Source organism: Bombus fervidus, chromosome 15 (genome assembly GCF_041682495.2).
Source record: "Bombus fervidus isolate BK054 chromosome 15, iyBomFerv1, whole genome shotgun sequence".
Classification (NCBI taxonomy): Eukaryota; Metazoa; Arthropoda; class Insecta; order Hymenoptera; family Apidae; genus Bombus; species Bombus fervidus.
In genome coordinates, this window is record NC_091531.1 from 4,423,714 (window position 1) to 4,439,221 (window position 15,508).

Consider the following 15,508-nt stretch of genomic DNA (forward strand, 5'->3'; position numbering starts at 1 on the left):
GAACCGACTTGGCCCGACCACAGAATCACCGAACCCTTTCCTCGCCGAGATGCTTCTTTCGGTAAAGCGCCTATTACGTTGTTCTTGCGATTAGCCGAAAGGCTGAGAGCTCTTTTCCCATCCTAGTTCGGATCCTGCCGATCTTGGAAACCGATGGTCGATAAGACAACGAAGGAATATCGTTCGTTGTAAACGGTCGCCAGGGCATTCCGCCGTTTATGTTGTTATCGTCTCGAGATTATTTATCTTCCAAAACTCGTCGTCCGTCGCGATGGTCCAACGAGCACGCTATCGTCGTACGAGGTAACAGCGCGACTAACAAGTTGCGTGGAAGGTTGCTTCCTGTCGCGTATTTGCGTCACAGAGAAGAGAAGCAAGAAGAATAAAGGACAGGAGGAACACCGAGGAATGGAGATAAGAAAATACATACGCATGCGTATAAATAGACAAAAATGGGTGAATACGTGCTACAAAGTATACCGAAATTCTATCTGAAAGCTAATGTTCCTCGAGAATCATCCCCAGCCTCGAAGGTAGAAAGCGGTTCGGAGAACGATCGCGCGTCCAAGATCGTTGGCCCGTGAACAGATCCCGAATCGACGCGTTTAAAAGACTTTTAGGTGGAAGACAGATTCGAATTGCGTGTAGAGGTTCGAGAGGGCAACGTGGAAACCGGTGCAGTAACGCGCGGATCGTTAACGCGATCTCACAGAGGAAGCATAAATCAACGATCGGCCTTTTTCTATTCCTAGAGAAATGGACTTTGCTGGCTGCAGTATTTTCCAGTAGACTATATTCTTTAGAATTTGAACAGGTTTGGAATTACGCGATAGGACGAAAGAAAGCTGACGCGTTATCGATACCTATCGATCGTCGGAGTCAATCGGTTACTCGTTAACGCCGTTTGGCGACGTTATCGACGAGTTCTCGCGGCTGCATCGCGATAGAGCGGATCGGAAAAGTCAGCCGCTATCGGATCGCCCGACCTGGGCCAACTTGTAACGCCAGTCGGTGCACTCTTGTCGTCTCATCTCTCGTTGCTTTCCGGCCTCTGGTTTTCGGAGGAGGGGCGTGTATCTTAATCGTCGTATCTCATCTAGATAGGCCGCCGGCATCGAGATCGGCTTACGGAAACGCGTGCACGCGTGTACCTGTATCTAGGTAGGCACGTAAGCTCTGTATGGTCGCCCGACCCGCTCCAAAACCGAACAACGTATCATCGAATTACCAGACGATCTCCAACCTGATTCTGTCGCTCGTCATTTTATCCGTCCACATCTCCGACATACGAAAATTATAATGGCGAATTTGAGTCTCTAACACGTCGACGATCGATCTTTACTTGCCGCGATGTCGCGTGGCAGCAAGATCTTCCTACGGTACCTGTCTTTCGCGAAATTTAACTTTAATGCATCGCGAAATGTGTATCCTGGTTTCTCGTAATTTCGGAATTGTTCGGCCACGTTCGAGGTTGCCGATAATTTAAAAGTACGCGTCATGTAGAACGCTCGGCGTAGTTGAATGGGCGGATGAAAAATTGGAAGAAACGGCGGACGAGATTTCTTCGAACGGCACGCGGAATCGCGCAATTATCGGCGGCACGCGGTGAATATCCGCGGCGATAGAACGAGCGCCAGTGGAAAATTCAATGTTCCCGAGCGAATTTAATGCAGTTCTCACCACCGATTGGCAGATACTGCGGCTCGACGCTGCCAAATCGTTCCATCAGACCGTGCACGTACCATATGCTCGTACGGCCTGCTTTGAATACATTAATAACCCCCGGCGACTCGGAATATTTGCACGACAAATTTGCGTAGATCGCCGATAACCGCGCGTCTAACCTAACGTGCAAAGTATTTTACAATGGAACGCCGGCGAAATTTACAAATGTTTGCCCGTTATAAATATTTCGGCACGTTACCCCTCCGCTACGTGTCTTCAACAGTTTTCGCGAGATCCAGCGACCAAATTTCACCGTTTTAAGGTCCGTCAAAAGAAGAAACCGCGTCATCCAAACTGGCGAACACCGCGTTGTTGTTACACAGATTTCTTATTGTACGAGTTTTATCGTACAATCCAACTAACTTTTGTAACAGGCTTTTGTAATAATTCGCGTAGGCAGATACAAAGATCAACTGTGCTAACCTTCGACGTATTTCTCACTGCAGTTGATCGAGACAATCGTTTCCAGAGCGAGACCTACGAACGTCTGACAGCGTACAAGGTAGTTCGTTATCCTCGCGATGAGAACATCTCGACGAATACCAGGAACAACAGTCTCAACCAGTCAGACTGGGAAACAACGCAAACGTCGGAGACTAGGAAATGTGACTGGGAAAAGTGGACACCGTGGATGGTGACGAACGCGGTATGGATGATGTATAATACCTAAACTGTTACATACAAAAATATGGTAACTAATTCGGGTACGTTGCACGTCCGGCGCACGGAAACAACATTGCACGGTTGTGTATAAATGCACCTTTATTTGTTTGTATTTATTCGTTCACGAAATTCGATACAAACTTCTATACACGCAACATGCACTTGTTTCTTACGATTTAAACGCGCGGCCAGATATTCAATCGTATAGATACAAATACAGTCCTTTGGTGGTTGATGTATCCTTTTAATGAAAATTGAAAGATTTTCGAGTGGTCTGTCGAGCGAAACGCAGCTAACTTGAAATGCGTGCAGTGAATTTTTCTAACTTTCGTATTAGAAGTTTTTAACCGTGGTAAATATATATTCTATTTACAGTAAATATAATTCCATGCCGTGAAATTATCTTTTTATAATTCCCGTTCGATGAATTTTCCTTCGATCCGCCACTGTGTATCCGCGTACCTAAGGGAGCAGGAAAATAACAATGGAAAATGCAGAATCATTTGGATGAACTAGTTAATTTTCGACCAACAGATAGCAACGTTCGACGAGGATTATTGAGAACTCGATCTGGTGGAAGGCAAAGTGCAAGGGCGAGTGGCTTGCTGTTTCCTAGACTTTCCAAGTACCGTAAAGATGTCCCCCGGTGAAATCCAGCTTATCGAAGAAGGAATATTATGTAGATGCGGCTGCTAGCCAGGGAGGTGTTGAATAATTCCGTCGGATCAGTGCGCTGATTTCATCGTTCTCTGTCGCGAGCGTGTGCGAGCGCGTGCCTTTACGCAGGTGTACGTGCGCCTGTGTGCGTTTGTGGCGATGAAAGAGATGCCTTGCGCGATCGGTCGACCCAAATTTAGATCGGATCGAGGAAAACGGGAGGCACGGCGCGTGCCCCGCGCGAAGATCATCGCTCAGATAGACGCTTTCACGCATACTGTCCCTAGCAATGCGATTGAAAAATTTGCTCCGTTAATCGGCCTCCTACTCGCCGCTAGCCTTCGCCGAGCCTCCGATCCAGCTTCGTCTCCGATGGATTTTCCAGCATTGTTTTTTCAAATAATGTAGGTATGTAGGTAGATACCGTGTTTCGATAATAGGTTACTATGGATACAACGTTTGGCCGCAGTTCGCACTCGCAATATTAATTAAGCACACGTCTCTCGTTTACGACGTTCGTGACAAGAAAAAGGAAAAACACCTGTAACCGTTATCGGTTGCTGAAGAGAGCCTGTCACGTGCCTACGCGCGTTCACACACAGACGTCGCGATTATGTTAATTGCGATTCATTTTCCAACAGTTTCTTCCGCTCTTTCTCCGCTCGATCTGCCCGACGTTACAAAAGTATAGAGAGTTCGAAGCAACTACGACAGGATCGTCATCTGTGTGCGAGATCTCTCGTATCGATTTCCTCTGAAATATCCTGCTAAACGGTAGTCTGAGTCGTTTTTCGAGGGAGAGCCGGAGAAAGGCGGAGATGAAAAGATTGGAAAAATCGCAAAAGGAACATAGGGATGTTTCAGCCGGGTACGTAAATTTCCCGGCTGCTGTTGACGGATCAACCGGAAAGCAAGAAACTGGAATCGTAAACTCGTTAGCGGTTCTGTCAAACGTATTAACCGCGAATCCTCGGATTCCGTGCACATCCTCGATTCGGCAAGCGAGTGTAAAGAGGGCAGCCCTAGAACGAACAAGGGAAAGAAAAAAAGGCGAAATCGCGGTTGGAAAAACAAGAGGCTAGGCACCGCGGAAAAAGGAGCGCCGCTCGAGTCCTACTGGAAAGAAGGGAGAGGGTCAGTGTTGACAGGAGAAGCAACACGAACGCTGCTGGGTCGTTCTCGTTGGTTCTATGGTGGGGAGAGAGTAAACGCCCGCTAGTAGGTTGGTCCGTGGCGGTGGGCGTGACCGGGTCGTGCCGAGTCGTGCCGAACGCTGACGAACGCTAACGAACGCTGGTGAACGCGAGGGGAACGTCGAGACCGGTGTTTTCGTTCGCCTTAGTTCCGCGCCGGGTGCCACGACAGTCGCATCGACTCGAGTTTACGTGCGCGCGCGCGCGTGCTTCCAAAAATCTTTCTCTCTCTTTCTCTCTCTCTCTCTCTATCTGTCTCCCCTCCCAACGCGGATCGAGCAGTCGAGCGAGAGGAAAACAGACGGCAGAAGGAAAGCCAGGGGAACGCGCGGAGACACGCGAACCTGACATCCCGACGACCCGGTTTGAGCACCAAGCCCAGCAGCTTTCCGTGCACGATTTACCGTGCTCGTTTTCCCTGTGCATCGGTTTCGTTACATCGTACTGTTGTTTCTCACGAACGGCTCGGCTACGACTTGGACGACGACTTGGACGACGACTTGGACGACGCGCGCGATACACAGGGGCCCAGCTATCGACGCGGGCAACCATCCGAACGCCACGATGTGCTGTGTGTGTGTACTGTGCAGTGTCTTCTTGGTGCTAACTTAGTGATAACGATATTGAAACACGCCCACAGAGCAACGAGACGCCGCGCGGCGACATACCGCGCCACTCGGAATTCATAACTGTTCAGGTAAGCGTGTTTGGCTCGTAACGATCGCGAACCGCCGCTCCACCGACCGCCGACTCTTTTTCCAGAGAGGAGCAGCGTGTGCCACTCTACTCCGCGAACCACGTTCTATCCTTTCATCGGTGTAACGAACGCTAAGTCGAATTTGCAGTAGATTCCGTGACAATTTCCAGCGAATAAGCGCCAAATCGCCGCACACTTTTCCTCTGGCGCCTCCATTCGACTGTCTTTCGCGTTGGACTATTCCCTTCCGAGTGTGCAATAGTTCGATAGTCGGTTGTTTTTCCTTCCGCCGTACAGGGTCGTTGTAGGAGGTCGTTGTACGTCACCCAAGGAGATGTTTCTGTTCGTGTTTCTCAGTGCGATGGAGTTGAGAGCGGAGTGAAAATCCAATCGCTGTGGAGCAAAGTCTGCGTCGTAACGTCAACGTATCACGATAGAGTTGCCATCGGTCCGTAGATCGAACGTCGGAGAAATCGTAATTGTAGAGATCCGTGTGAGAGAGTTTTCAGAGTCCCATCGATACTCCGATTCTCTTTCTGGTAGAGAAAGTACGACTTTGGAATTTTGGAAGTCTCGAGTCCTTACATGGGAGAAATTCAAGTTGTCGGTAGGTTGCTTTCGAAATTCGTCCTTCTATCGTTTGCCTACCTTCGCGTGAAAAATGTAACGGCTTATAGTCGGGCGCCTGCGATTTCATACAAAAACGGCGGCGCCTTTTTATTCGGATGGGTCGTTGACTCCAGTCTATTTAGAGGTCGAAGAAATTGCTTGTTTGCTCACAGCAGTGGGACGAAAAGATGGCGCCGACGGTCGCTAATTCTCTTTCACGCTCCGCTGTTTATCTTCAGCTTGCGTACACACCACCCTACGAAACTAAAAGTTAATTCGAATCTTGGGAAAATTCGCTTGGCGTTACCTCGCGTATTCCTCGCACAGAGACGGTCAGAGAGCGACAGAAATGTCGCGTAATCCTTCCTATTCGATTCGGAATTTTAGGTTCCCAGGGGAAACCGCGGCATAGGAGAGTCCAGTTTTTCCGATCGATCGGATTACCGGCTTTCCATGGCAAATTAGAAACCCGATGCACGAATAATACTCGTGTAACTCGTTACGGTTGATTGCCTAACAGTTTGATTTCCACGAAAACAGAAAGAGACATAGAGTGTGTGTGTGTGTGTGTGTGTGTGCGTTAGGCGACCGGAGTCGATCGAACTCCGACGGCGCAGGTAGATCGACCAACTCACCGGAAGAAACCCGGCGAGAACGCGTGGTGAGTCAGGACTTTCCGCGACTCAGGATTTTCCTTTGTTCTTGCAACGGCCCTTTGCCTACCGTAGCGAAATTTGTTGACGCGGAAATGAAAATTACGAGCGTCGTTAGTGTCTGTCGTAGGTATCGTCTTTGAGAAGCAACGAGCTCCGTAGAAAAGTTGCTCCGCTATTCCCAGTTCTTTTCTAATCGATTAGCGAGTGAAGGACGATCGATTCGAGGGTGACGTCAGCGGAATGATTTAAAATTGTTGTAGCTAATCCCTTTAGGGATACAGCGAGATGATTCGCCGCTTCGTAAACGAAGAGAATTGTCTTTCAAAGTTACCAAATTCTCTACCATAGCGCGGAATTAGAAGTGGGAAAGAATCGCATATTCGTTGCTTTCTAAATGCAAGTTTCATCGTATCGCCATCGATTCGTATCCTCTACGCGGCTCGATCAGTTGCGTTTAGTTTCCATGTACGTTCCACTTAGCAGCTTATTAACATACGTTAACGTCAATCATATTTTCTTTTCAACCATCAAGTTGACAACTGCTGTGACCAATTGTTACGTCGGGTCGATTGCATTCTCCGTAAACACAGGCCGTTGTTCGTCTCTTTTCAAATTGTAAATATCTCGTTCGGTTTGCGTTTGTAAGATTCCATGGAGTTTGGATGTCGAGTAAACAGGAAAAAATCGCAGGTCAAAGCGTAATCTGCGTGTTGCCATCGTTTCCAATATGCCAGTCGGACGCTGGCAATTGAATTTTTCGGAGCGACAGGTAGAAAATTGGAGGACAGGGCGGCGAGTCGGCGAGAAAGTGGATGATTTTCAAAGGGAATTCACCCCTTGCAGAAGGGAGGCGATATCGGCCGATGGTTTGCGCGCGGCCTATAATTGCTAATTTGCAAGTATAATAAACGACCGTCGGTTTCTGTTTTCATTTATTAGCCGCGAAATGCCTCCGCTTATTAGCGCAACCATGCATTCGAAGCAATTCGCTCGTTTCTTCGCGATAAACATTCTCTTCGCCGACGAAACGCCGGCTGCGTTGCTTCCTCCTCTTCGTCCTCATCCTCCTCCTCTTCCTCCTCCTGCCTCGCCATCCATCGATTCTCCTTACTCGAATTTTTATTTAATTATTCTTCGTCCTTCGTTCCTTCTATGGAGCAGCGTATTTAATGGAAAATCACGAGGGAATTTTTCCAGCGGAAATTTATATACGCGGATTTCGCGTCCCACCATCTTTAAACGTAGAGAATCGACTCTGTCATCGATAGACCGCGCATTTTCGCTTCGTTTCATATTTTTACCGATTGCTACAACTGGAAAGAAACAGAAGAGGAAGGGAAATAGTATGGAAATAGGCATTTGATTTATTAAATATCGTGATAAGTATCCTACTCTGGATATCTCGCACATCTTTCAGACATCGTACACGAATTGTGTGCGGTGTTCTACACCCTCGAATTTCTTGTAAATGCGCAAGTCTAGTCATCGGTAAATCGAAGACGACGATATCGTAGATCACGAACGAGTGCTCCATTGTTTCTGTAATGAACAATCGAATTATTGGTCGACACGATATCGAGTAAGATCTTCGTATTGCGAAAATTCTTGGTAACGTTGGCTCCAAGGATCTACGCGTTTTTCTGTTCGTCGGAAATCATCGAATCCGGTATTTCCCATTTAACAGATTCGATGTGAATTACGAGATCGGGCAATTCTTCGTATAGACGATCGACGTAGAATTCCGCCTGCCACTCGTCGTCGACGTCGTCGTTCACTTTGCAATGAACGTACGGTGTTTTATTCGACAAATTCCAGGGGCGCGTATTTCCAGCAACGTTGCTCGTTGATCGCGAGACCGAGAGGTTCGCAGGTCTGCGAGTATCGCGTTTCCCTGTTGGAGCCTCGATCCGACGGCTGGGAGTCGCACGCGCGTCTTATTCTCATCTCCGTCGTTCGCACTCGCGTCGACCATCTCCATCGTCGTCGAGTTTTCACGTTTTACGACTTTTCTGCCTGTCCGAGTCTGCAGCTATCGCATAATCAAAACTCGCGCTGGATTTTGCAGTGACTGGGCAAGTGGTGAACGAAAGAAAAGTTTCTAAAACGAAAGACACAAAAAGACATTGTAGTTTTGCAAAACGTACTTGGTGAGAGCAACGAGTAAACGTAATACGTACATAGCAAAGGATTGTTATTTGTATGGTAAAGCTATCGATAAGAAACTTATGGTGTATCAATTTGAAACTTTCTTTCATCCGACGATGAAAGTCGAATTTCGGTCAACAGCATAGGATTCTCCGCGTCGCTGTCTTTCGCTCGCGTTTCTGAAAGTTCTAAACCAATTCTACTTCTTCGCTGATCTCTCAAGAGATTCTAACAGCATATCGGAAATCTATAACACCTGATGCGATCTCCGTGGTAATTTAAATATTATTCCATCGCCGCTGCTCCCCGTAATACTTGTAATTCCGACTTACGCTGCTTCGTCGGACAATCAATTTTCCGATCTCGCTCGGACCGACACAACTCGAAACGTTACGCTTCCACAGACGCCATTCGAATACGCGTAGTTTCCAAATATTTGCTTTTTCCATGCGATGTGATTTTCTGGTCGCCACTAAAATAAAGTAGCCGAGAGAAAGACGGCGTGGGGAGAGACGAGCGAGCAGCGATCCAAGAGGCGCGTGATTAATTCAGGCTCGTGGAAAGATCGGCCGGAACAGGGCAAAGATACGTTTCGCGTTGCTTCGGGGAATAATCCGGCTGGATACATTTTTTTCCACGTTGCACGCGAGTCTTTGGTGGACTTTGCTTCGGGTTCGAGGTCGCCGCTTAACGATTTTCGGCACGGTGTCACGAAATCGGCGGCGATTTGCTCGCACGTGCAACGCGACGTCGTTCTTTTTTTTTCGGACGGAACAAGATTAACGAATCTCGATAAGATTAGTCTACGCGATACGTGATCGGCCGGCTCGCTTCGATGGAGGTGTTTTTTTTCGCCGCGATGATGTAACGTCGTCACCTCGTGCGATAAATCGTAGAACGTCGCGTTGCCGCGATTTTCGCGCCGATGACGCGGCGATGACCACGATGGAAGTTAACCGGGTTCTATCCCGAACCTTCCGGGCAAAAATCTTATCTCTGCCTCGCTGATAAAACCAGATAAGACCCGTTGCCTTGCATCTTTTCGTGAAATATCGTCGTTCCTGCACGAAATCGCCAGATTTAATAATAACGCAGTTGGACTCTGAACTGCCAACGACTTGAACTTTGACGATTCCACCGTCCGTCGAACTTCACCTTCTCCACCGACGTCCTTCGAGCTTTAAATCTTCTTTTCGTCTCTGTATCGCTCGAGATACCTGGATTTTTTCAATTTTTCTACCGATAAAAGGAGATATAGTACACGAGAGGTGGCGAAATTGCGTGGGAATGGTAGGATGAAATATTTCAAAGCTACGCGTGTCTTCGTAATATTTATCGAAATACAACGTCCGTTTCCGCTGACAGTCGTAGGACAACGTGGTTAGATTTCGCATTGCAACTGCTGCGTCTGTAATGGAAGATTCAGACTGGAAAGGGTGCGACGAAAAATGCGTAAAACGCAGCAGCGTACATTCTCTTGGCTTATTTTCGACTTGTCTAATCTTGTCTAAAGTCATTTGGTAGTTTTCTTATCGGCTGGCGAGGTTGCTTATCTCGATGGTCGAACCATTCAGGCCCACCTCACGATTTCAAGGAGTGATCAGCCGAAAATATCGACGCCGGCAATCGCGATCGTCTTTCCGCTTATCCCCAGCCATCTCTGCCGTTCGCTTTCGCGCGATTCGCTTCCTCCCGCGACCCTTCGTCGTCGCGTAACGCAAAAATCGCAGTTGGGCCGGCGAATTCTGTCATTTTTCCATCCTCCGCTCGACCCGTTTCTACGAGTTCCGCAATTTTTCTTATCTTTTGGTAGAATCGCCGCAAGACCTGACTTTGGGTATTTTTGGATTTCAGTCGGAATTTATGCAAAGGTTTTAGAAGTTGAGAATCATCCGAGACACTTGGCCGTACAGTTCTTTGATTTTCCAAACGCGATGTTAGGCGAACAGCCACGAGAAAAGTAGTCGTCGGCTACGATGGACGTGCAATAACTCGAATTCGACAGGATCGTAATCGCTTGGAAATGGAATGGAAGGAGTCGCGTACGCGTATTTGGCTGCAATTCCGCTCGTTAACAATGTCGCAGACGATGATAGCTCGGAGGTTACAAATTGGAACGTTGTGCACTTTTCCCTAAATAATGGAAAAATTGGCGATAATTGTGAGCGTAATTATAGAATCGTAATTAGCGTAGAAAGTAGCGAAGAATTATTGGAACCGCGTAGAGGCCGATTTCGTGCTGTTAATCTTATCGCCAGGCTTTTTGTGTATATCTTATCGGATCTCGTTCTCGAGTATTTTGTTTGGCCTGGACATATAATTTTGAAAACGCCTCGTCCCTCTGTCATCGACTACCTGTACGTACGTAATATATTTTTGTAGCAATTCTATCGACCATTGGAAACATTTATTTCCACAAATTTATTCCCATTTCTATCGAATTCGCCGCGTTTCCGTGGGACGATCCTCTGTCACGATCTTCTCGAGGGGCAAAGTTCTTGGAACCAGCGTATTATCATTTTCACGCGTTATGTGTACAGTTACGTATCGTTGCCTACAGCCTGACTGGCCACACTCAAATTATACAGCAAACTGTTCTATAACTGTAAATAAATAGACGTAAAAAGACTTTGTCCATCGCGGTGGTTTTCCGAGCGTACAACGCTCTATCGATATCGGGCGATCGGTCCTTTTGGTTACGTCATCCACGACCTTGATCATTGACTGTGTACCCGGGCCGATTGATAAATCATTTGGAGGCACTCGATGGTCGAGTGGGCCGAGCACACATCAGTGTCGCCTGGCTGAAGCGCGCAGATCGGGAGCTAATTAACCGAGATCTGTCGGAGCGATCGGCTATCGTGATCGCGGACGGGTGAGTCTGGCCGCGAATTTCTTGGTTTGTTCGCGCGTTTATCTACGAAGATCTGGCCGAGAGATCGACCCACCACCGCTGCCGCCGCCGGCCGGAAGGAAGAGCCGTGGAAATTGGCCGGTCGATCGACGCCAGCGCGACCAACATCCGATTACCATGTTGGGCGTGCGCGCGCGGCATCTTACATCGGTTGTTCGCGCTGCTAGTGCCTTTTCCCTCTCGTTATCTCGCAGCTTTTCACTTATCCTGGCGCGTATTTGCAGAAGAAAACAGCGACGTTCCTGTGTCTCCTTTCATCCGCGTCTAGTCGCCTAACCAGATAAACCGACTGTTCGCAATCGGATCCCGCGGTTTTCGTCGGTCACGTCTCCAGTTTCGGTGATGTTCGTGTTACGTAACCGACGAATGACATGTTTTTCTTTTAGTAGCAGCCGGAGCGAAGTTACGCGTGCACGCGTAATTTTCGACAAAACGACGTACGGCAACTTTGACCTTGCGCGATTTCAACGTTTCGCGCCAATGCCTCGCTTCGTTTCGCGACACAGGCGGTTTCGTAGTTTCGTAAAATCGCTCGCGGACGAGTAAGAAAATCGATGTACGTTGCCACGAACGAAGTGAGCGACTAACTTACGGACGACGCTGTGTACCTACCTTTCCTCCGTCCACTAACCGCACACGCTTTTCTTCTTTGTCGTTGCAGAAGCCGGGGTCAGAGACAGATTTTCCTCGTGATCGTGAACGAAGCGCCAGGATTACCTATGATCTGGCCGAGCGTCTTCAGTAGGACCACGCTTCCGGCAGAGAGGCGTTTTTGGCATCGTTCCTAATCCCTTTTCCATCTCCCTTCCCCCTCGCGTCCCCCTACCCCTGTACATCCTTCCTGGTTCTCCCCCTGCTGGAGCAACCCCCTCTGAACGATCCGATCGTCGACCTTTCACCCTTCCGCTAGTCGCAAGAACAGCATTCTCGACAGGATGGACATGAGCAGCGAGTCGAGCGCGGCTAGGTGGTACGAGCCCCCTAGGTCCACGCTGGAGCCGCCCTCGGGGGGCGCAGGAGTCGCCGGAGTCGTCGGCAATCCCACCGATTACAGGGGTTACTACCCCCACGCAGGACCAACGGCCCATCATCCCGCAGCCGCCGCACATTATGCTCACAGTAAGTGTAATTATCTTGTTCTTTTTCTTACCAGCGCTTCAAGTACGCTTCGTTAACGGACTGCGAATTTTCATGGGAAATGACATTTTCGACGGTGTAACGAAGCGTCCTTACCGAAGCGAGTATTTACAGAAAACAGCGTACTATCAGGTCGTCGGAAAAGCGTCTTTCCTTTCGCAAACGTGTCTTTTACAACGGTGCACCTTCGTATAAAAGTGAAACCAAGTGTGTAAAATTATCTCGACAGAATAAAATTCGAGAAAATAATATAAAAGAGAAACGTTGTGCGTCTATTATTTCCTCGTAAAACGAAAGACAGTTTTCGGATAACCTAATAGTTCAGACGTCCGTGTGTTTTCGATATTTCGTTGGTTCGGGTCGCGTGCGTTCCAGTTGCGCTTTCCAGTTTCAGTGTATTCGCTACGACGAAGCTGATTCGTCGTAATAATTTCCATTTTCGTGTTTTTTTTTTTTTTTTTTTTTTTTTTGAGATTAGAGAAGGTGTGGTTGGAATTATTCGGCTTCTTTCGGCAAGATCGTGCAGGGTGCTGGCCGAATTTACAGATAAGATATCGTTACGTTTGCTTAGGCAAATACACCCGCGGCACGTAACCTGTATCTTATCGTCGTCTTCGCCGAATTCTTCTCGCTTTTCGGTGAAAAGAGACACTCGATTTCCAGTTGATCGATCGATAGATAAAGCCAAAGGAAGCTTCTTTATCGCGGCTGATCCTACTCGAATCTGGATTTTTTCCTTCTTGCGCGTTAACCCTCGGTGTAATCGATGAAAATGTTCAAACGGCCTATTCGCGAGACACCAGATGTACGGCGATAATTTTACTCTCAATTTTCCCTTACCGTAACGAGCACCGTCTCAACGTATCCGTTCGAGCGAAAAGTCATTCGAAATTGCGATATAATTTCACGATGAAGTCGCGTATGTGCGTGACACGCATTGCTACGCGTTCACCTTGCCTCTTCCGTCGCTGCTTGGTAATTGTAATTTATTCTATCGATAATTGCTATATAATATATATATATATATATATGTGTGTGTGTAATAATTATTACGTTAATGATTATAATTCGTAGTTTGGATAATAATAAACAAGTACCTCCGGAACGCGACACTTTGTATAATCTCGTAAAACTTCCCTTCGTAACTCCAACCATAATTTACTCCGTATGGGATAAGTGTATGGGGTAGCCGGTTAACCGCTTGTGTAAAAAGCGTGGGTATAAATAAGTTTGTCAAGCTTCGTTATACAAAATATTTTGCATACATTTTTCTCTAAAGAAACGAGCAGGAAACGTTTTACGATATTTTGTCATAGAACGTTAACGATTGTCCAAGGGAATATAAAAATTGGTTACTCGTGTAACCGGTTATCCACACACAGGGGTTAAAGATTAAAAATTTGTAGAGGGAAGGGGTTGCCGCTGGCGTGCAACGGTGTTTCCACCCCCGACAGTCGTAAAGCTGGCCGACATACTCGCACGGGGTAGAGTACGCGGGTCGCGTCGGTTGGTTTTTTCGCGTGTCTCTCGTGACTCGGTTCAACGATCGGCTAATGGCGTCTTGGTCTAGCTCGTTAATTACCACGCGGATATTTAATTATGTCGTCGTGTCCAGGCTGCCCTCCGGGGCACTAAAAAATTCCTGGAAATTTTGCAAAACATCAGCCTGGCTGCACGAAACTCGCCGTTAAATTCTTTCGGCGGCGTTCTTTTTTCGCGGTTAACGATTCCCATGGTCGACGGTTTCTTTCGAAACTGCTGGCCATCGTTTCACGCGAAGACGGACGATCGCGTACTCGCCGGAAGTGGATGGAACGCCGGCCTCGAATTAGAGGCGAGTACGGCGATTGAAAACTAACATGCTGCTTCTTAACCTCGAGGCCGGCATCTCGGTGCGCAATCGAGCCTCGATTATCCACTTTCGAGCACGCGAGCGCGTACGCCAAAACGGCGGCTCTCTTTCTCTCTGTCTGCTGCTCGCCGGTTCTCTCGAACCCTCGACACCTTTGGCAAATGACTTTTCGTTTCCAGTCGATTATTTCACCGCGGTCGTCACACCGAGCTCTACCCGGTTAACTCAACCCTGCCGCGATCCTCGAAATTTTATGTCGCGGTTCTGCCACCAACAAAAACACCTTTAACGCGTTGACTGCCACGACACCCGTATTCGGGTGACAGCAAAGTTTCCGGTAGGGCCGCGTCACCCGCAGTTGGGTGTCGCTTGTTTGGCTACCTGCGAAGGATCGTCGTAGGTATTTGAAAAGATATTGCAGAGGAAATAATAAAACTATCGAATTGTTGTAAAAGTAACACGGAAATGGTTTATTAAGAAAATGACTTAGAATGTAAAACTTTAAAGCATTCTATGCGTAGCTGAGGTTGGTCGGGATAATTTGGACAATAAGTTGTTGTTATCTTTAAATTCTTTTGCGTCTTTGTTCGGTCCATTCGACGTCTTTCATTTGCATAATATAGTTTGCATGCGCGTCTAATACTTGTTCCGGAATCATTTTTCCCAACGGCGATGTTATGCCGACTCCGTTGAACACAAGGATTTTTTGTATTTTCAGACAACCCTAATAATTTTCAGCTAATAACTCTCCAAATATTCTAATATTTATATCCTTCCTTGTTGCAATTTTGTGCACCGTCAAAGCGTTTTCAACAGAAATTCCCAGAAGGAGTTGAACGCCAAGTTTTCTGTACCATTTGATTCCTTTTCTAATTTTGGTGGCATAAGGAACCATTTGGTCGGAATAATCCATACCTCACTTTCCTTCGTTATATTCAACAACAGCTAGTGGTTTTAACATTGCGAACAAACGAAACGAGAGATCATTCTTGAGACCACCACTCGAGTGACTCGCATTACTAAAATATCGATGGGAGTACCTAGCAGAGAACGCTTGGTACTGCGGCACGCGTGGCCTTTTTTTTCTTTTTTTATTTAGTAGATTATTTACAATCAATTCTCATACAGAATTTCAAGTAAATTTCTTTGGCGTGGTACTGTAACTTGGATTACAAAAGTTCATAGTATGTTTGATTCTAGTTGAATCTAATGCTTCGATCTAAGGGGTATTTCCTTTTTAGTCTGCGGATCTGCTCCGTC

General features: G+C 47.3%; 1 protein-coding gene across 4 annotated transcripts in view; it reads left to right on the forward strand.

The window, feature by feature from the left end:
* Positions 1–4,400: 4,400 nt before the first annotated feature.
* The window catches only part of LOC139995038 (uncharacterized), a 90,503-nt gene continuing 79,395 nt past the window's right edge, over positions 4,401–15,508 (forward strand). For 3 of the 4 annotated variants that reach the window (XM_072018159.1, XM_072018157.1, XM_072018160.1), the window contains exons 1-2: positions 4,401–4,935; positions 11,921–12,378. In XM_072018159.1, coding sequence (XP_071874260.1) covers positions 12,195–12,378 — 184 coding nt within the window. In that variant the 5' untranslated portion in view covers positions 4,401–4,935; positions 11,921–12,194. Of the gene's footprint in view, positions 4,936–11,091; positions 11,221–11,920; positions 12,379–15,508 lie in introns of those variants that run through there. The other variant, XM_072018158.1, reaches the window with a different exon arrangement.